We start from the raw sequence: 22,329 nt of genomic DNA on the forward strand, positions 1-22,329 counted from the left end.
TCTTTTGTGTCTAGTTTTTCCAGCGCGAAGGTTGCCCAAAATAGGGTTCGGGGCTCTCTAGACTGCGAACTTTTACGTGATTCATCGGGCAATTGGCCATTGCGTAAGATCAGAGCCGAGCTAGTTAGTACAATTAAAAGTGAGCTAGTCGAGTGCGCGCTCAAGTTAAACATATAGACTTTTTTTTGGATTTGGAGGCACGACAAACGAGTTCAGGCCCGGCTCAAAAAACCCCACTCAAAACTGAGTTGGAGTGGAGTGAGATCTTTTACATTGGGAGTGGAGTGGTTTCTTGGTAGACCGTCAAGTATTCGTACTCGTATTCAACAACAATTGCAGTCAGTTGAGGTTGAAGCGTCTGGTTGAACGGTTGTACTTGTCGATCAATAGTAGATCCCCAGAATCACAGACCATAATAATAAAAGTGAAACGAGAAGAGTGTGTCTTGTATTATTATTGTCCCCGGCCACATTTGTGTTGTGCCATATTCGTATGCCCCATTGTCTCGGGAAAAGCTAACCGAAAAATAAGAAGAAAAACTGAGGCAATTGCAACTGTGCAGCAACGTGTAGCTTTTACCCGCCCGCTATTTTGGCCGAATGTTGGGCAACTTACAACATTCGACTTAACTGCTTTATAGGCCATGCAAATTTGAGGCAATCTCTGGCTTTGGTGTGGCTCGATTTTCCATTTTTCCAACTAGGAAAAGTCAAGCATTAAAAAAACAAACTAGTGCAACCGTTGCAGCAGCCGCAATTGCAAATGAAAACGAATTGATTGTAATTGTTTCTTAAAACGAAAACTAACGAGACGTTAAATCGCTGTACGGCACGCGGTTTTTGTTGCCTTGTCGATCGGTTTTCAAGTGCATGAAAGTAAGTGCGAGTGCTTAGCTAACAAAAAAAGCAAACAAACATTGCAAAAGGTCATAAAACAACACAACACACATATAAATCAAACTTATAAAGTGGGAGTCGAAAAATAAAGAAAACAAAAAGGAAACCCAGCTTCCCGCCAAAAACAAAGAGGAAAAATAATATTTACAGGCAGCAGACACAGCAGCAACATGTTGCCGAGAATAACTTTCGTGTTCATCATCATTTGTGGATATTTATTATTTACTGGTAAGCTGTGAAGACAATCCCCAGGCCATAAATCAAAAATTCCCACAATATTTATGTGGCTCGCATGCTAAGTAGAGAGGTTACTTACAACATGGACTGACTTTGTCGGATCTTACAATGCACTTAGCGGAAAGTTGCAGTTTTAGAACTTTTACAACTGAATGTATAATTATTTATAATTTTTTTTATTTAAAAACAGAACATAAACACATTTTTTAATTTCTAACTTATCACAAAGCTTACTCATAATCAATTTTCCAGCTTTGGCTTTTTATTGTCGCATTTCAAATCTCATTTACCCATATATCATAAAAATGACAAATGCATCTTAATCACTTGAAGGACTGACATATTGCCATAAGATATTTGATTGGTTAGATTGATCCAAAAGATATCTATCCATCAATTTTGAATAATTGAAAGAATACAATCTAAAGTATAGGGTATTTACCAAAGCAGCATGTTCAACAACAGCTATTTTTATGGTCACAGCAACAACAAGGCTGTCTTGGCACAAGTCGTTTTGGAATGGATTTAGTTAATCAAATTACACACAAAAATGCCAGTTAAGCGCAATAAATTCTAGCAGATTACACGAAAACAACATCGCATTGATGTACATATACGTATTCCTTTATAGCTACAGTTGTAATGCATTAATAAAGAACTCTTTTCCTTTAATTATTCACATGTGTTTTTCAATAATCTGAAAACCTGATGAAGTATTCTTGAATTTCAAAAATCTGGGATGCCAATTAAATTTATATTTATCTTAAGCAAGAAATTTTAAAAACCTACTCAAAAAGAATGTTAACATACGCATCCTTTTTATCATTGAATAATGTATACTTGATATTGAGAAATGGCATTTCTTAAATTTTGAAAGAATTAAGAAAATGTACAAAATAATTTTGAGAACACTTTTAACTCTACGTTCCTTGCAATTGTTTTCATTTTTGTTGAAAGGGCGCAAATTGGGATTTGAATCAATCGAAAATGATTACAAAAAGGGGTGGTTTCTCCCATCAACTGACTAAAAAATGTTCCAAACTTTGGATTATTACATCTATTTTATTGGGGTTCTACTGTACTTTGGAGGCGGGATGCAGCCGGCGTTGGGGCAAACCGACCGCCTGCCTTGATGTGTCAAGCGCTGGCTGACAAAACCGCAAGCCAAAAACCGCGTTCCAAACGGCGTTGAATTTTATTTTTTTGGTGTGTCAGTCGGTCGAACTGCCTTGCCATCGGGTGGCAATCCATTTGGCCACTTGGCGCATGCGTAACTTTTTTGCGCTGGCGTTGGGAAGAGCCCAGCCAGCCTGCAAGTTGCCAAATCCACGGACCAACTCGACACCATCATGCGAAATACTCGCATGTTTTATTAGCCATACCCAGTCGACGCCAAAGTTCAGGTTATTTATGAGTCCGGTATATGGCGGCAATTGCATTTGAAGAAGCTGCCGCCTGGGAATACTTTCCAACTTCTGGCCAGACGACTCATGCTCATGGCAATCGACATTCGCCCAGACAGGAAAGTTCTACTATATTTGGCATTTGACATTTGCATGCTTTTGAAGGTTGCCCAAGTCCGCACCCCGAAAAAAATAAAATAGCTAAATATACAACCAAATGCTGCACGACATTTTGTGTGGCAAATAATGCAAAGCAAAAAAAAAAAAATATGCACAGACAATAAAAAGCGAAATTAAGCGACCGAAGCGAAGGCTATGCGAACCAATCCGCCTTTTGGCCGTCCAACCTCTAACGTCTGCCTCCCGATATTTACCCATTTGCCATTTCAACGAGGTGCGATTTGTGCTCGCCTCTAATTAACAGTCACTCTCTGGCATTGTGTTCGATTATTACTTGGATTTTAATAAACTTTTCATGTTAAAAGTGGTTGCCCACACGGGCGAACATAGCTAAGAATAGGCAAATGTCAAAGTGTTGACAATGGTAAAAGTACCCTATAGAAACACCTAAGAAAAGGTAGATTTTGCTTCTACGAATTCCGAAATAAAATATTTTAATCACCATCAATACCATGTTTATATTAGCCTTGTCATTTAAGATATAAAATCGTATACATGTTGAGGACATCAACATATATGATATATCTATCTTAAAAAACTTAAGTACTATTTTAAAAATAGGTACATTTTATCTTATTCTAAAATAAAATATTTTTTAAAATTATTTTTGATTAGATATAATTTTTAATGTCGTTTTTAACAACCTGCATATAAACTGTGTATAATAGGAACCTATGTGCATTTGATTTATATAATTGTATTGCGTAATTACTAATGAATTCGCTTACCAAAAGTCAAAGACTTGCATATCACAACCTTTTTAGGGATTGTACGAATGTGGGTGTCTGAGTCTACTGATTCTTTCTAAAAACCACTCCAGTCTACCATCAAAATTTTGAAAGTTGCCTGTAATCGCGAAGGCTTCTCCCCCATGAATGGATGCAAGAATGCGCCCCAGGGCCCCTCAAGTGGAGCCCATCATCCCGATGAATGGCTTCCCACTCGCATTAACCGAGCAAGCATCCGTCTGTTTGGCGTCCACACAAATCAGTCGCTTGAAGCCAGCCAGCCAGCCATCGCGGCGTATACGTAATGCATGCAACTAACTGGCAAATAACCTTTCAGCTGCTGTTCGGCACATCCGCTTTGGGCAGATTGTCAGATGTTTTAGCCATAGCCAACCATTTGCCATTCGAATGCAAATGATTTTCAATTATTGCGAGAGGCAGGCAGATAAGTATTTATGTGTATGGGAAAATGAACATTATTTTTAATATCTAGAGGAAATATTTGTCTAAATATACCTTTTTCACATGGGAATGTAAGAAATAGGAAGTAAAAACAATTATATGTTATTAAAGAATCATATTTAGAGTATTACTTTTATATAACATATATATGATATACATTCGTCTTATTCTTAATAAATAATTAAGTCAATTAAAAAAAATCACAGCTCTTTCCTTTTATCTATCCCATCACTGCATAATTGACCAATCTGATAATTCTGAAATGTGGGCAAAAAAAATGCTGCCAAATAATTGCAAATTTGCCAGGTGGAGGAAATACCTTCGCCCCAGCATCGCCACACGCAATGCAGCAAACATTTCGCATTTTCGTGTTCAAATTAATTGATTTATATGCACGGATAGCAACAAATACAAATACAAATGCTCTTGCGGAAAACAAGACAAAAAATTTGACCCAATCCGGTGCACACACAAAAGATTTACCTGCGCAAACATTTTTGCGCGTAAGTCAAACATTTGGCACACATGAGAAAACAATTTATGCGGCTGTCAGCCAACACACATCGCATTCGGACCAGGCCAACAAACAACTGCAGACCGCCCAGCTGACACATGCAAATCGGCTGGCCAAGTCAATGGCCAACAAAGCGATAAGTTTGGCCGAAAAAAATGTGGAATGCCAAGCTCAAATCCGTTTGACAATTTGTCACAAAATTCCCCTAAATATTTATGGGTGTTAGGAATTCATTACCGTTTAGTTGACCCTTAAACTTAATTCTTAAAATATCTTACTCACCCCAATTTATATCTTTGTAACCCCATTGTTCCCAAGAACGTTCTTCCTTAAGTGTTGAGAACATCATCATTTATTTCAATCCTCTTTGTATCTTATCCAAAAAGCATTCCAAGAGTCTTGAACATTTTATAGCTCCTCTTCATGGAAACCCATTCAGAATCATCCATAAATTCACAAACTACAACATCATCATCATCGAAATCCCCAAGAGAAAGGCATTAAATCGCAGCTCATGTTAATGCTCTGGCATAATTTTCAATTAAAATGAAATTTGTTTTGTGTGCGACAAATTGCGGAAAAATTCAGTCATTTATATTTATGAGATATGCGACATGAAAAACTGGCCAGGCCGCGAAAAGCGACCTCCTGCTGCCGCCTCACCTTTGGCCAGGATGTGGAAAATTTGAGCGGCAGGTTGGAGAAACTGTGGGAATCAGTCGCGGATTTTCAATGCAATTAACGTGCAAAAGTGCATAATTACATATAAAAGCTTATTAAACTGATTTTGTAGCAGACAACCATGATCAGCTCGTTTTTGAGTGTGAGTTGTGGGTATTTGATGCATGGGAAATGGCAAGGAAATTATTAATGGTGAAATAACAATCATTACATTGCCTTAAAGAGAGATCTACAGTTTTTTGGGTAATGTAAAAAAGTCTAAAAATTACAAAATATTTGGTTACCATTTGATGTATTACTCAATCAATTGCTTGTCTGTAAAAATCGATCGAACCAAGCGTGCTTAGCAACCCTAACTCTAAAACTGTAAGCTTTATGATTCGAATTAAGATTGATCGTATAACTTGCAGAAAATGAAACCCTTCCTCGAGCGAAATACCTATCGACGCCCACACCCGAATGCAAATTTATAGTTGTAATGAGCCGACACAGCAGCCAAACAAGCCGAAAACTTATGTAAGAAGTTTGCAAATTAATCGCATCGAGGAGCTGGAACTGTTTTGTATATTTACGCTACAATCTGACCACCTTCCATGGAATCCTAGCCCCCAGCGACTATCGGCATGGTTACCTTAGTACACCGAAATAAATTGAAACAAAGTTTGCAAAATACATAGAATTTTAATATATTTCCAAACCAGTACCCAAACCTGTTCTCAACATTTGGTAGCTGTAGCTTTAGAATTTTGAAAACTGCGTTGATTCTTTAAATTACAAGGATATTTATACCCGTTACTCGTAGAGTAAAAGGGTATACTAGATTCGTCGGAAAGTATGTAACAGGCAGAAGGAAGCGTTTCCGACCCCACAAAGTATATATATTCTTGATCAGGATCACTAGCCGAGTCGATCTAGCCATGTCCGCCTGTCCGTCTGTCCGTCTGTCCGTCTGTCTGTCCGTCTGTCCGTCCGGATGAACGCTGAGATCTCGGAAACTATGGGAGCTAGGCTATTGAGATTTGGCGTGCAGATTCCTGAGCTTCTTACGCAGCGCCCACTCTAACGCCCACAAACCGCCCAAAACTGTGGCTCCTACAGTTTTGATGCTAGAATAAAAATTTTAACTGAAATGTATTGTTCTCATCAATACCTATCGATTGACCCAAACCGCGAAAACCTGTGACGCCCACAATTTTCATGCTAGATAAAAAATTTTAACTGAAATGTATTGGTCTAGTCGATACCAATCGATTGATCCAAAAAAAAATTTGCCACGCCCACTCTAACGCCCATAACGCTTAAATCTGTATACCGCCGGTAGGTGGCGCATTTTAATCTCGCTTTGCTGCTTGCATATCTCCATATAGCTGAGTAACGGGTATCTGATAGTCGAGGTACTCGACTATAGCGTTCTTCCTTGTTTTTGTATAAATATAAGATAAACAGATACATTCAAAAACAATTGTAGTTATATTATATAATTTACTAGCAAATCTTCCTAAATTACTTCTTTAATACTATTAATTTTCCCCAGTGCACTCAGCAGTAACCTGGAATTGGTGGGTGTCTTATGGCCAAGCGATAAAGATCGGGAGACAACGAGAGCGGTTCTAACTGCATTTCGTATTAAATTTTATTTGGCAATTCGAATTCAGCTAAAAGTTCTTTGGCCTAAAACGAAACTAGTTGGGGTTTGGGGATTTGTAGTTTTTGGGCATAGCTAACAAATAGATTTTGGCTGCGTTCATAATTTAAACATGCAACACAGGGAGTGGGTATACGGTATACGTACGTATATCGGGTGGGATCTGAAGAGGCAGGAGGGTGGATTTTATACTGGCTAGACAAAGCGCCTTTGAGCTATTTGCGGCCATTGAAAGCGGTGCTGCACGAAAACTGCCGGCAAACTGAACTCGTTCGTTTTGGTGGCATTGTTTTAGGTCTTTGCTCAGAGGTTTGGCCAACCGACCGACTGAAAGACCGACCGACCGACCGCCGTTTTATGCAATGCATTTAGTCAATAGATTAAGGAGGCCTGCGACTACACACGTATAAATATATACATCTAGATTTATATATCCCCCCCCGCGAGTGTGAGTAAAAAAATCGTGACTGCATGAGGTTGCCGTTAAAATATACTGCCCCGCACAACTGGCGATCGAACGAAATGAAAAACAATTTTAGTTCAGTTCAGAGCTTATTGTCCCCAATTTTTAAGGTGGAGCCCGCGACAATTTTTTCGGAGGCTTTCAAGTTGCAACTTGCAAGTTGCATTGATTGTGAGGACAGTAATCTGTACAAACGATGGGATAAACAATAAGATTTCAATATCATATAGTAGAAGGGTATTACGTTTATGAAGCTTATTTGTTAGCAATAATATAAATGGTTTACTCTTTGAAAAGCTTTTTTAAAAAGCCGTTGATATTATAAAGATACTTTCTGTTAATCATTTTTTCCCAAATTAAATACTATTAAAGGTGATTTCTGGAGATATACCCGTATTTATGAATAATTTTTAAGGCCAACCATGCTTAATTTGACTGCGGCACCACCTGGCAGATTTATGGAAATGTCGCTGGCCAGCGCAACACCGCATCGGCACATGCAACAGGAAATTCATTTACATAATTTTTGCGTTTGGCCATTTCGCATCCTTTGCGCTTGACTGGGCGTTATCCTTTTAATAAGCGAGTGGAACTGGGAGGTGGGTGGATATGTATATCCAGGCGGCAGGCACATGGCAAGCCGTGTGGATAATCAGCCTATCAAGGATTCAATTATATAATGAGCTTAATTTATTTTGCGCCGCTTTACGCGCTTGCAACACACACAGCAAGGACAAATGGGTCCCATGGACGATGTTCATCATGCCTGAACTGAATTATCCTTGTTAATGTTGCTGTTTTTGCTGTCCAGGGATGTTGTTTTTCCTACTGTCGCTGCCAGTTCTCTGTGACATGGAAGGATATGCCATGGCATCGTCTTTTGCCTTTTTTTACCAATGATTTATTTTCACATAATTGTTGCTTCGCAAGGTCCGGGGCATACAACTTCGCACTTCCTGGCTTGGCTTTTTTAACCCTTTAACCGATTATGGCCAAGAAGAATGGGAATCGCTAATGGGCTTGATGACTCTTTATGGTTGACATTAAGATGAGGTAAGCCCATAATTTATTTAAGAAAATGCTATTTGTTTGGATTGGATTTTGAACATAAATGTTAAGTTATGGGCCCCTAACTTAAGGAACAGTTTATTTTTCAGAGAATAAAGTTTTGTTTATGATCTTAAGATCAAGAAGAACCTCCTTAACTTAATCTAATAAATTTAAAAGTGGTGATGCCAACAAAGAAATTAGAATCGTACTTAATAAATCAAACTCCTGTTCAGACTTTAATTGTAAACGAAGAGAAAACACAAACTTTCCACTTATTGCCCAATTTAGATGCGAAAACAATTTCCGCCACTTAGGCAATTGAGTTCCTTATAACCACAGCTTCACCTTCCACTCCTGACAATGAATGAGAAAACATTAATAATACCATTAAGAGGCGGATAACTGATAAAACCGAAAGCCACAAAACAGTTTAATTTATGTGCTAGAGGAACGAACTTCAGCAGCAGTACAAGTCCTATTCCCTGGGTCTAATCATCCAAAAGCAAAGACAAAGCCTAGAAAAAGCAACAGGCCTGGTTAAAAAGAGATGTGCCTACGCTGATAAAACTTTTGTGGCAATTTGATTTATGTGGAGGATTTTTATCAACCGGCGGATTGGATTGGATTGCATTGCATTTGGGGGTGCTTGTTGGTGCGGTGAAAAAGGTGCCAAATTCAACGGCTAGGCTTTGAAAACCAAACAACAATTACAATTGTGAAATGCGTTTCTGTTTGCTATTTAATTTTCCCCCAGCTGCTGCTGACTCAATTTCGCGCACAAACGAAAGGCAATTACTTTAATTATGCGAATGCAGCATACAAAAACAGAAACAAAACCGAAACCCAATCACAGTGGCGACGACAAGCCACTAACCCGAACCAAACCAAACCAAACCAACCAAACCAAACCGAACCGAAGCAAATCCAAGCCCACCAAAGCGAACCAAATCATCAGATTGGATGGAGCAACACATGAAGGATGCGAGATTTGGGTGCAAGGGGCTGGCTTGGTAGTGGTAGGCTCCGCCGGAGGAGAATGGTGGCAACAACGTCCGTTCGGTTCGGTTTAGTTTGGGTTACCTAACCGGCAGACAACCAGCTAGCCAACACAACGCCTGACGTGGCAAAGGGGTGTGCCCCATGACGACGCACTCCCATCCGTTGGCCCAAAACAAAAAAAAATTAAATCTTTTTATATATACTTTATACCCTTGCAGAGGGCATTTCAATTTTCCGCGAAATTTGTTTTCCAAATACCATTTGAGTGGGCTTGCAGCACATAAAAACAGTCACCTAAAAGGAATGGTACTTAAAAAAGATATTTCCCATTACTTATTACAATCTCAAATGGCTAGTATGTATAGATCGTATAATCAATATTTATGTTAAGAGCATAGAGAACTATATTTGGTAAAATTTTCAAATTTTAACAGTGTGTTTGGAGTATACAAAAGTTTATTGTAGATTCCTTTTTTATTAGGTTTTAAAACCATCTATTAAGGGTGTCTTAAATTAGTAATATCTGTGGCATTGTCGATTTTAACAGTTAGTTTATGAAGAGCAGGATTTTAAATAATCTCAAACATCAAAGGGTATCCCACCATTCGCTTACAAATAATAATCTTTTTTTTTTCTCTCACGCACCAAACTTTTTGACATAAGGCCCCTAACAAATGCGTGGCTAATGGACTTGGCTACAGATATAGATATCGAGATTTATATTCGGACGTGGACGTGGACAAACGAATGTGTGAATAACCGGGCAGTTTTTACAATTTGTCGCCGCAATTGCAGTTGGCCTCTCAGCAAGAGACTCACCTCAACGCGCGCCTAATTACAATTTGATTGTTTTTCTTTTTCGCAGTAATTATTTCAATTGTAATAAATTTTGTTGCTATTTTTGCGAAATATAATTTTGCAATTTGTCGGCCATGGCTCGTTGTTATGCATGTATGTGCATTTATGCGAACACCTAATAATTTAATTTTTAATTGTATGCTTTCTGCCTTCGATTGGTTTTTGTGTGGGAGGCGGTTGAATTTTGGATAATTGGTTTCTGCTCTCTGAGGCGTGTGCTCTGCGTTTTGCAGTTAATTTGTTGGGGTTAAATAATTAGCTAACCTCTGGCTAACTAATGGCTGCCTACTTTGAACTGAATGTGGTTTAGACCACCGTTTTCTGGGTATTCATTTTGGGAGGTAATTGGATTGCATTCAGGAAGTTTTTAGGTTTGATGGTTAAAAAAATTTCAAATTTACGGTTAACTAACGGTTACGGGTACCACCTACGGTTAAAATACAACCCAATATGAAAACTTAATGTTTGAAAACTCATTATCGGAAGTTTCAATTAAGCTTTCAGTAAGATTGTTGTATTGATTACTCATCGATCAGCACAGCTGCACTGAGTTTGCCTTCCCTTGTCGATAGTCTAACGACTAAGCCCACACTCGATTAGATGAAAGGCCCATGTTCGATGCAATAGCAGATCATTGGCCAGGCAAACTTTATCGCCAGGGGCTCCACAGCAAACATTCAACTCAATTACACAACCAAAAACGCTGGGGAACAAACTGAGAACTGCAAAAAATAAAAGCAGACAACTGCGGAACAAGGTTAAGGTCAATTACAACAGGCAAAAGCTGCCACAATAACGACAGCGACAACTGCCAGCGATGTGAATAAATTGCGCGTGAAATGTAGAATATCAAATGAAGAACAAGTTTTTGCTCGCTTCCAGTTGAAGCAATAAAATACGAAGGTATAAGGAATTAATTAAATAAATTGGTTCCATCCAAAAATTGGAGTCTTCAAATAAAGTCCTATAAAAGGTCTAACAATCTGTTACTAAACATTCGTACTTTAGGAATCCCGCATATGAGCATATAGAATAAGATGTATAATTTTCAGTTTTCCTAGACATCGAACATAAATGTCTAAGTTAAGTGAACTTTTTTCTACTACCGAATTCTCCAACGAGATTTTCAAGACCAAAGTTAAATTAGTTTAGGTGCTGTGTGAAGGAAGCAGAACAGAATTGCAGTTGTAAATGAATCAAGTTTATTTACATAAAGAACAATCAAGCTATAAGCCCCAAAACCAAGTTAATGCTAAAGCAGAAATATCTAGGGAAACAAAAACAAATTAATATTGAGCAATTACCGCAAAGTTCTGCAGTCAGATTCAGATATTTTTTCCCACTGCGAAAGAAGCTGCAAGGTCAGCCACAAAAAAGCGGCAACCGCACTAAACTTGTCATCAGAAGCAGCCACGGAAAAATCTACACAATCAACTGAATAATAAACAACATCATGCACTTGAAATAAAGATAGTTATCGAATTAAAATTATCAAAAAAAATATAAGTAATGCTTGAGAACTGATATCTACATTTATAATTTCTCTTAAGAGTGAAAATTATAAATGTAGATATCAGTTCTCAAGCATTACTTATATTAAAAATTATAAAAAAATTATAAAGAATTATATTAAATATTAAAAGTTATAGATCATTATATTCGAATTCTGATGTTTAGAACCTTTAACAATTTTTTTTTTGCTGTGTAAGAGAACAATTGTTGCTCAATTGTTAGCAGCGCCAAAAGCGAGTATTAAAACTTAAAAGCGGGTCAGATACATCTGAGGTTAAAGTTAACGCGACGGCTACTGACTCATTAACCGGCTGAGGGAGTGGTTTACGGGGCAAATCAAATTTGTATCTTGACATTAAAGCCAATGATTGGCATCTTCGCAAGTCGTAGTGGTACAAGTAGACTTTAATGTTTCTCCCCCCGACGAAACCTTGACCTTTGAAGATTTGAGGAGTGGTTCTTTTGACTAATTTGTGTATTATTTACTTGCAGATTGCCGTGAAACGGTTCGCTCTAAGCGTGCCAAACGCCCACGAGCTCCAGAACCGGTCAACTTCGAGCCGGAGCCCCAACAGGATCTGGAAAATGATGAGAGTGGCAGCCAGGAGAAGGACCTGCCGGAAATACCGGAAAACTTCCTTAGCCCCTCAGTGCGAGAGTATCTCGAGCTGGGCAAATCCATTCCCGGTGAGTTTTAAAATCCTTAGCTCTTACGTATCATATTAAATGGATCGAACCCATTGACAAAATTCCTTCATCAAGCATGCCACAATCCGAAAAACAATGGATAAGGGTCCTTTGGAGGAGGGTACAATATTTTTTGATCATTTTTTTGGGTAGTCGAAAAATTGGAACCGAAGATGAGGCAGTGAAATGCATTTCGGCCCATCAGCGACAGGCCAGAAAAAGTGCACGATTTTAAATTATTTCCCGCCGAGCGGAATGGATATTTGGCACAGAAGTGCATCTACTCGTAAATTCATTTATTAGCGCCAGAGAGGCGACTGAAACCGGTACGGGGATTTGTTTATGTCGTATGTTTATTTTTGTTTTTTGTTTTTTTTTTTGAAAGGGGGCATTCATTTTTTTCGTTGACCCCGGGGCAGCAGCGCCTGCAGTTGACACTTCTGGGAGGTAGGAGTGCGTTTTTTCTGCAGGTTTCTTTCAAGTAAGGTTGGATGAAGTGAAATTGATTGGAAACCGCCGACTGCGTGACATGCAGTTTGTTTTGGTCACGGTTTATAGGTTTATTTGCTTCTGTAGAGAGCGCCTCACTAATTGCAATAACAAAATCATTTGCAGGTCGTCCCGGCGTTGACTATCCCATTCTGTCGGCGGTGCCGTATACGAACTTTTACTGTGACGAGCAGGAGTATCCTGGATTCTTTGCCGATATGGAGACAAGGTGCCAGGGTGAGTGATCCTTAAACTAAGTTTGTCTCTTAAAACAGGGAAAGCCTTAATAAGTGTACTAAAAGAATATTTACAAAATATATTGGAATCATTTCTTAAATTTAAAAAGGGATTTTTGCCACAATCGTTTTGAGATTTTGTAATATTTGTGCCTAAAATATGTATTTTAAATATCTTTTGACACAAAAAATCATACTGGAACAAAACAAATTAAGTTAAAACACTTTTATAATTAATCTTGATCTTAGTAACATTAATAATAATATATTATATCTCCGCAGGCTGGCACTACTGCGACATCGATGGACGCCAGGCCACGTTCCTCTGCCCAAATGGCACCCAGTTCTCACAGGCGGTCTTCGTCTGCGACTGGTGGTTCAATGTGCGCTGCGATCTCTCACCCCGGCTATATGCCATTAACGCCCGACTCTATCAGCGCCCCAAGGTGAACCCCACTCGGCCACATCGCATCATTACCAAACAACTGGTCGAGGACATCTTCACCTGAACCCCAAAGGGATCCTCCTTTTCATGTAGCTTAAGTTTGTCGATGCCTATTAGTTAATAGATTAGTTCTGATGTTATGTGCTCTCATTAAGGTGGAAATTTAACCTTAAATTAAAAGTTGTGTTTCATATTTAACTTTTACAGAAATAACTCTTTAAAGACTTCAATCTATGTATTTCCAACCGCTTCTCTCAAAATAGACTTCACTTATTTTATATTTCAACACTCAATATTTCTGTAACATGTAAATATGATATTTTATTTAAATATCAGCTCTTAAAACAACTTTCGTTAATACTAGGAAAAACACCATTTGTATTTAGTGCTACCGACAATTTTAGTAAATATGAAAACTTAATATTAAAAAAATTAAAACAATTTTCTTTAATTGATTTTTATAATTTAATTAAATGTATGCAGGCATTCCATTAGTAAGTTGCATTTTTCTTATCATAATAACAGCTTAGAAAATGTAAAATACTTTTTAAGATTTGTATATATTTTAAAACTTTATTATCAAATTTAAAATAAAATTATTATTCTTAAGAAACAAACATTTTTTATTAAAGGATTAAAGAGTGTGGGATGCAAACAAGATAATTGGTTTTTTTAAACTCTTTGGAACTGTTTATGGAAGTACATTATTTAAACTCAATATGAAAAGCGTCACAAAAAATGTGTAGTACCATGACAGCTCTGGGAAATAGCCCTCAAATAGTAAGTTTTTTAATCTAGATCATTGCACATTTTAATAGTCTCTTAGGGAGATTTTGGTAGTTTTATCAAATCTTAATGCTAGTGTATAAAATCAATACATTTTCCACAGCTCAGTTATAGGCGCAGAGTAAAAAGAAAAATCAAACGATAAAGTGTTGCATACTTTTTCTCCGCTTGTAGCGGTTGCAGGCAGCCAAAAATAGGCCAAAACAAAAGCTGGGGCCAATACAAGTTGGCCAAAACACGTCACTCGCAGCAGCATCAACGTCAGCAAGAGCAAAAGCAACGGCAAAGGCAATGGAACGCCTCAAAAGCCCCAAAAAGCAGCGGCTAAAATCGTGCGATGGCCCGTTGCTCGGCATGCGGCTCAATGGTCTAGGGGTATGATTCTCGCTTTGGGTGCGAGAGGTCCCGGGTTCAAATCCCGGTTGAGCCCGGCTCACAAATATTTTTATCTAACCAACTGCCGACTCGGGTGGGCAACATTTTTATGGCCACGGCCCAAAGTTAATTAAACAAACAAAAGAAAAGCGAGAAGGCAAAATGAGCGATGTGAAAATGCAGATTGCACCGGCATTTTCGGCCAGGCCAACAAATGAACGAACGTTGCACAGATGGCAACGCGTTGATTGGATGCCAAATAAAATGAAGTAGCAGTAGCGGCTAACTTGCGATCAGTGATGCCAATTATCCTGCAAGTTGTACCTGTAGTTAAATATTTTTTGTACACAGTAGGTACTATTCCTTACAGCTGGGTACAATAATTCAATAAAAATGTTATTAGATTTAGTTAGTATAAATATATTAATTTATTTATATTATATTAATATATTATATTAGTATATTATATTTTAAAAGATTTAAACTAAAGTCCGATTTCAATATAATATAGATTTTAATACTTTATTATCGGTAGCATTTGAATTATTATTAGATTTGCCCGGTTTTAATAAATTTATTTGAATTTTTTTTTAAATATGTTAAATGTTTTTAGTCAATTTACGTATCAATAAAATTAAAATTATGCGGTTGAATTCACTTTGATCAAAAGCGGATCCTTTAAAAATGAAGCTATAACACAGAGTTGTTAAAAAAAAAAGCATGTTTGAATATTAATTTTTTATTATAGTACTTAGGTAAAAACAGGTGGCGCTTAGACCATCGCTAGTTGTAAACGAAAGGCAGGCCAGGCAAATAACTTTTCGGCTGGCTAATACTCGTGTGTCCACCAACTCTGAGTCAAGCACATGCAACTACTTGTTTGGGGCATTTACGATTGACTTGGCCGATAAGTCTTTGTGTGTTTTATCGCCGACAATTGGAAAATTGAACAATGAGTGTCGCTCTGGGCCCAAAATGAAAAATTTCGAACTCCACGCGAACTGAAAGTGTGAAAGACTAAAAGCGGCTGCCGAAAACTTAAACTAGTTGTGCTTATTATGTAAGCCACACAACCAATTTCTTACGGATCATTTCTCTAAATATATACATATATATATATATTTTTAAGGGGGAAAAACCAAACCGACAAAGCCATCTGCCGGTCATAAATTTGTTTGCGATTAAAGAATAGAGCCATCATATTTTGTAATGGCCTTACATGGCTGCCGCAGCGAATTATTACCAAATCCAAAGCCAGCCGACTGCAGCTCCGAAATAAAAATATGAAAACTACTTTCACGAGCCGGATCGGAGATCGGAATTAATATCACCCCAGCACCACTATGCAAGTTTTTTGATCCGCGTTCGCTTGATCTGACAAAAGTGCGGAGACTGGCGATGGCCTTCGCATCGGGACGAGATGATCGGATCTGCAGCTGGCTGGGACAAGACAAGTTGGCAACAAGTGCGGGTCAGTTAGAGCCACATGACCAGCACAACTTAGCCAACATGGTTAACCGAATTTAGTGGTTAAATATTTGCTTTTTGCAGGTTAGACATCATCAAAAAACCAGCAGCATTCCTTCTGGAGATGAGTGCGATAGTTAATTAACTTAATTTAATTAATTTTTAGAAGTAATTTAAGTAAAAGAAAATTTCAGTAAAAATCTATCACATTAATGTGATGGTCACTACGTTTTTCAAATGAAAGGAAAATGACTTATGAATATCCCAAAATTAAACTTAGCTTAAACTGGGAATTGACAAGCTTTTCATTTGTTTTACAATGTGGACTACTCCATTTATTTTAATTATTTATATTATAGGAGTGTCTTTAAACATTAAAAAAATGTTCTGGCAATTACTTTTCAAATTCCTTTACCCAAAAATATTTTTGAATCAAGCTTTTTTCTTGGCTTAGGCACGATGCCAGCACTATTCAACATTCTTGCATGCCCTGGCGATTTTCCAAAGTAACGACAACGAAGAAATATGACAAACGGCGATGGAATAAATCGGAATTCTTGCCACAGCATCGGCGACGGGCATCGGTGGCGTATGTGTAATATATTTCGTGTACTTTTTAGCAACCGGCGCACGAACCGAAATCAATCCCAAATGCAGTTGAACAAATCACGAGCTGCTTCTCAAACTGCTGTCAAAAGAAGTCTTAACCAGATCGACGACTAATGATTCGGTTAGAGACCGATTGCAAGACAGATGGGGTGCGGTTCCCATAACTGTTAATGACTTTCGGTGGCGGCCTCAAAAGTGCAATGGAAACACATTTAATGAGCGCCACTGCCTGAACACAACTCAGTGGGCATCTGGCTGCTGATCAATTGGTTGTTGTTGTTGGCCAAGTGAATGTCATTGGCTATTGAAAGTGAATGTTCGTTGCCCCCCAGGTGAAAGGATCACTCTTTTGGGATGGGAATTCCCGCTAATGAGGGGCAGGCGATGGGTGGGGATGGGCATTCTCAGCATCGTTCATATGCCAACAATGTTGCAACAACTGCACTGGCATAGAAAAATGTATAAATTATTTTCTAATCAAAAGAAATGATTTAAAAGCGTTTCTAACTGAAAACCTTTAACTAGAGGTTGTGTTCTGGTTAAGTTAAAAGTCAACAAATCAAATTTCACAGTGAAAGCTGTACTTACAGACTCTGTTAAGATTGGTGATGCGTAACATTATCATCACATTGAAAAAATCAAATTGTCTTTCGGAAGAATTTACCTTTATTTGACAGATAACAAACCAAAACCTTAACCTGACATTGGGAAATAAGAGCTAAAGGATCAATTAATTAATCTGTTTTAATCTTTCATAAGTATATGATTAGTTTTCTGAATCCCATTCCTTTTTCCCAACAACTAGTCAAAATTATACTAATTTTCCCTTCGTGTACTTCATGAGTTACAATTGTGCAAGCGGCCCATAAAGACAGGCAGCGCTTAATTTGCCTATCAATGCTTCTTTTCAATTTACGTGATGGATTGCGGCATCTCTGGGCTCTGAAATATGAGAACCCACCGCTCCAAGTCACGCAATTCAAGTGTAAAATTACATTTTCTTCATTCATAAAATGCAACATGTTGCTGCTGCTGCCGAAGTTGGCAGAGAAAAGCGTGAGCATTTCCCCCTTGTAATGAGGCAACCGCAATGCTGTTGCGGGTGCTGCGGAATGTTGTGGACGGCCTTATGGACTGGGAAGGATGGATGGAAGGTATTGAGGGGTATGGTAACCACGGTTGTGGCCATAGATGTAATACCAGGAGGCGTGAAAAGTCGGTCATTTGGTCAGTAGTGGGCAACACTACAATCAACGGACCAACACCCACAGACATATCCAAATTGAACAATCAAATAGTTATGTCTTGAAACCACGCATTTACTTAAACGGAGAAGTTTTAAATCAAAAATTAAAGGTTTATATCGAAGTGGAGTCATATACTATTACAAAGTATATTTATAAAGCCAAGACGCATTGTTTCTCAGCTTAATGGTAAGCCCCGACATGAAACCTAAAGATTACGATTGTATCCAGAGCAGCTGCAGTTCATTTATTTATTGTATTTATTCTAGGATATATGACCACCTACCACCAGCTTTCTTGGCTCACAACCAGTAAAGGCAAACGAAAATAAGATTTTAGCCACCAGCAACAAATCATGAGCAACCAAGAAACCAAGATGATGCATTTTCTGTTAGGGATTTTGCTGTGACAAATGCTGTTAGCTGGAGTTTAGGGATATATTTATGTGGCTAACAAACCATTACACGCATTGTCAAATTAAGTGTAAATAACTCGGTTGTATCAACAAATAAATCATGCCACTCAACAGAAAAACTCTGGTCGCAGTCACTCAACTGATGTGCAGAAAACAACAGGCAGTTAAATCGAACACAAACCGGGTGAGAGGGTAAAGTGCATTTGCATAATGACAATGCAATTTCAAATAAACGCAGGACACATGTCAACGAATAAATTAATTTACTCTAAAATTATTTATGCAGCAAACAAAGTGAGAGTAGCCCTGAGAAGCACTGGGAAAAATTACGTGGTAAGCTTTTGGATTAGTATAGTTAAGTACTGAAAATTTAATGTATTATATGATTATTTAATACTTTTAAATTCGATTTCTCAATGTCACGTTAAGGTTCTGTTAGAGAAAGTTTAAATGTAACTGACAATTTATGCAGAACTTTGCCTCTAGTTAAGAGTTTTAAGTCAGATAAATCCTAACATGAAAATGAGAAACTACATTTTTGCGAAACAGAATTTTATCTCCATGACAAAAGTTAACATGACATTGAGAAATCGGCCTTTAATTCTCTATTTTAAAATTAAACCAGTTTAATAAAAATAATATTTGTGTGTAGCTATTTTAATTTTGAGCCAAAATACCTTCCAGTTAGTAGAAATAATGAATGTGGAACTAATAAAATAGAACTTCCCTGCTAGATAACCCAAATAATATGAATTTATCATTATTTTTATGGACAGTGCATGAGCCGATCCGTAACGACACGCACACGACATCCAAGCACACAATGGGCTCCAGTTTGGGGCAGATTGGTCGGTTGGTTGGTTGGTTGGTTCGCTGCTCCCAAATGAGGATTGGGGATTGGGGAGTGGGAACTGGTAAATGGGCTCCGGGGGAAGCCTAATGAAGGAAGCATTTGGTGTCTGCCGTTGCCTGAGCACACAGCTGTGGACATGTTCCCCGGCACTTGCAATTGCACCTGCACACCTGCGCCAATGGACGCCTACATGGATTCAATCTGGTTTCGTCTCGTCTCGGCATCGTCATCTGCATTAATTGTATGGCTATGATGGGGCTCAGGATCGGACTATGGCTCTATTTGCCTAAACGGCCGGGATACCGAAACTTAAATAGCCCACAAAGTTTGCCCAGATTTCTCGTGGAGTGTGTGGCATGTGGAATGGAATGGACCTTTCAATGGTTATGTTGTCGGTGGCCACTTTTCAATTATAACAAAAACTCTCAAACCCTCAAAACGAATGGCAAACGCAGTGCGCGCAAAGCTCAAAGGCGTGCAATTTGAAATGCCAATTGATTTTGCCCCGGAATAAAAAATATGTACATTTCTGCCGGCAATCCCGGCGACTTGTTAGTTTGCTGGCAACACCAGCCAGTCGGCAGTAGCACAGCAAAAAGTGCTGCAATTGAAACACAAAACAAACTGAAAGTGGCGACTGGAGATGGGTCAACTGATAGAGTGGACGAATTTTAAATACCCTTAAGGAGGAGCAGTTGCCACTCAATTTTATCAAAGATTTAGTACATTCTACTACACAATCATGCTGCATTAAATGGGAGTATTAAAAGGAATTTTCCTTTAAATATAGGACGCAAAACCAAGCATTTGTATATGATAAAATAATTATAATTGGCAAACTGCAATATAAATTGTATCTTAAATATATTGTTGAGCTGTAGGTTTAATAAAGCTTAACTGCATTTTTTGCATATTATTCAGTTGTATTTTAATGCATCTTAACTAAAATTTATATATATTATATTATATTATAAAATTCCAATGTAATATCCAAACCTTTTAACTAACCAATGTAACAATAAGGGCATTGCATTCTATAAATCGGAGCACATGAAGACCAAAACAGAACCCTGACCCAAAAGAACCATCCTCCAGTCAATGCAAACCGAAAGTCAGACGAGGAACGATCCCTACTACTTTTCGCCCCACTCCAATGAGGAGTTCCATTCAATTGCTCTTTGTACGATTCATGGCGCGTGATTTTTGCAACTTGTGTTCGCGGCTTTTTGCCAGGCACTATTTTTAACCAACATCGCAGCATCCGCCTCCTACTCCTCCCACTCCTCTTGACCAACCGCAAACATTTTAGCCAGAAGCCGCAGCTACAATGTTGACAACGTCAACCCGTGTCCGTGGTGTCCACGTCTCCGCCGCCTTCGTGTTTCCATGTCGCCAATGTTTGTCCACAATTCAAAATCATTTAAGCGCGTTTTCTGCTCCTGCTAACTGAAAATGAAAAGAAAAAATCCCCTCTTTTGTGTGATTCCTTCTGCTCCTCGTAGTTTTTCCTTCATTTTTCCCAACTGCTTTTCATTTTATGGATTATTTTCACGCCTTTGGCACTTTGCATTTTGCCTTTTTGCGGTCTGGGGGAGTATAAAAAAAATGAAACTGAAAAAGCCATGCCGCATTGACTAGCATATTTCTTTGGCCTGGGCTTTATAATTGAAAATCCCACAAAGGTGTTGTCGTTGCTTTGTGACTAAATTGAATTTAGTAATCGCTTTTTTATCGACCATTTCAAACTAAAAGTGCCTGTGTCTATAACATAATTTTTTTTTCGTTCAATTAAATTGCTTTGGGCACTTTCTAAACCATGTTTTGGCACGTGCACTGCTATGTCCACTTTTTGGAGCACTCCCCTTAACTCCATATCCACTAAATTGGCGGAGTTTCCCTTTATGAGTGCCCTGGGGTGACGACGTTCAGCCAATTGGACAGAAAATAACCAAGATTGTACTCTTATGTAAAGGGACAATACAAAAAAAAAATCAATATGTTTTATCCAGCAATATGAATTTAAAATACACTTCTGGCACCTTTGTTTTAAACTTATTGAATTATTAATTAAACTGAAAGTCTATTTGAATTATTAAATACAATATCTTCAAGACGTATATTGGTCAAGGATCTTTACTATTTTTTTTTTTGAAGACAGGGTAAGGGTATTACTCCTATAACTTAAACTTTAAGTCTTAAAGTAATAAAAGCTACACATCCGCTTAAACATTCCTCTCTTCCATGTAATTCGACCTCAAACACTTTTCACGCTTTTTAATGATTGCACTTTCGTTTGATTGGTTGGTGGAGTTCATTAAATATTTATGGGTGAACAGACGAATTATATTTTCTCCATTTTTTTCAATTTATTCGACAATTAAACTTGAAATCAATGCGCCTGCATTTCTCTGAACTTGAAAGACTGGCATATTATGTAAATGCTGGGAAAGGAGCGTTAAACAGTAATAAAAAATGAAAAGGGGACCAAATCTTTTGACTCATGGATGCGGGTGAGTTATTGCAGCCAAGTCAATGGGCCAATGAGCAATGCGTGTATCGCTGTAACATTTCACCAGGTAATTTATAACTTTACTTTTTAATTAATTTGTCTAGTAGTGTTGCCAATTTATAAAAATACAGCATGGTCATAATTTTCGGAAGAAATATGGGGGAAAAACATCTGGATTGCGGACTGTGGACACTCTATACTTTGGGAGTGAACATTATTAACCACTTTACTTAAAAAAATATAAATAAATCAATTATTTAATACATTTTTAAGAAAATATTCAATAAAAAAAATTTAAGTCCTAAATATTTTTGACCAGAAACCAAAACTTAAATACTTTTTGAGCTAATGAAGTTTGCACACTCAATCCGAAATCGCGTGGCTTGTCGAAATTGAAATGAAAATTTCGCAAATAATTATGTGGGATGAGCTGATCATATTTTGTGGTTAATTTCCTAGCCAGGGAAAGTGCAAAGGTGAAAGGACGCACCGCCGGTGAAAGGAATAATAAGTAGAGGAAATCAAATAGAACCAGTACAAGCCCCGGGGCGAAATCAATTTAAACATAATAAGATGGTCACCCTGG

At 38.0% G+C, this 22,329-nt stretch overlaps 2 protein-coding genes and 1 non-coding gene across 3 annotated transcripts in view; 2 read left to right on the forward strand and 1 right to left on the reverse strand.

Annotated features, from left to right (window-relative positions):
• qin (tudor domain-containing protein qin) overlaps positions 1-22,329 on the reverse strand; it is a 59,765-nt gene that overhangs the window by 8,624 nt on the left and 28,812 nt on the right. The gene's annotated exons all lie outside the window — the stretch shown is intronic.
• On the forward strand, positions 331-13,877 carry LOC108015972 (uncharacterized). The gene is made up of 4 exons (XM_070996293.1): positions 331-1,124; positions 12,121-12,315; positions 12,931-13,041; positions 13,323-13,877. Exons 1-4 carry the CDS (start codon positions 1,067-1,069, stop codon positions 13,547-13,549), a joined length of 591 nt encoding a protein of 196 aa, XP_070852394.1. The 5' UTR covers positions 331-1,066; the 3' UTR covers positions 13,550-13,877.
• On the forward strand, positions 14,630-14,701 carry TRNAP-UGG (transfer RNA proline (anticodon UGG)). Its single transcript has one exon. It is a non-coding gene; the product is annotated as a tRNA-Pro (tRNA).

The sequence above is a fragment of the Drosophila suzukii genome, chromosome 3 (genome assembly GCF_043229965.1).
Source record: "Drosophila suzukii chromosome 3, CBGP_Dsuzu_IsoJpt1.0, whole genome shotgun sequence".
Taxonomy (NCBI): Eukaryota; Metazoa; Arthropoda; class Insecta; order Diptera; family Drosophilidae; genus Drosophila; species Drosophila suzukii.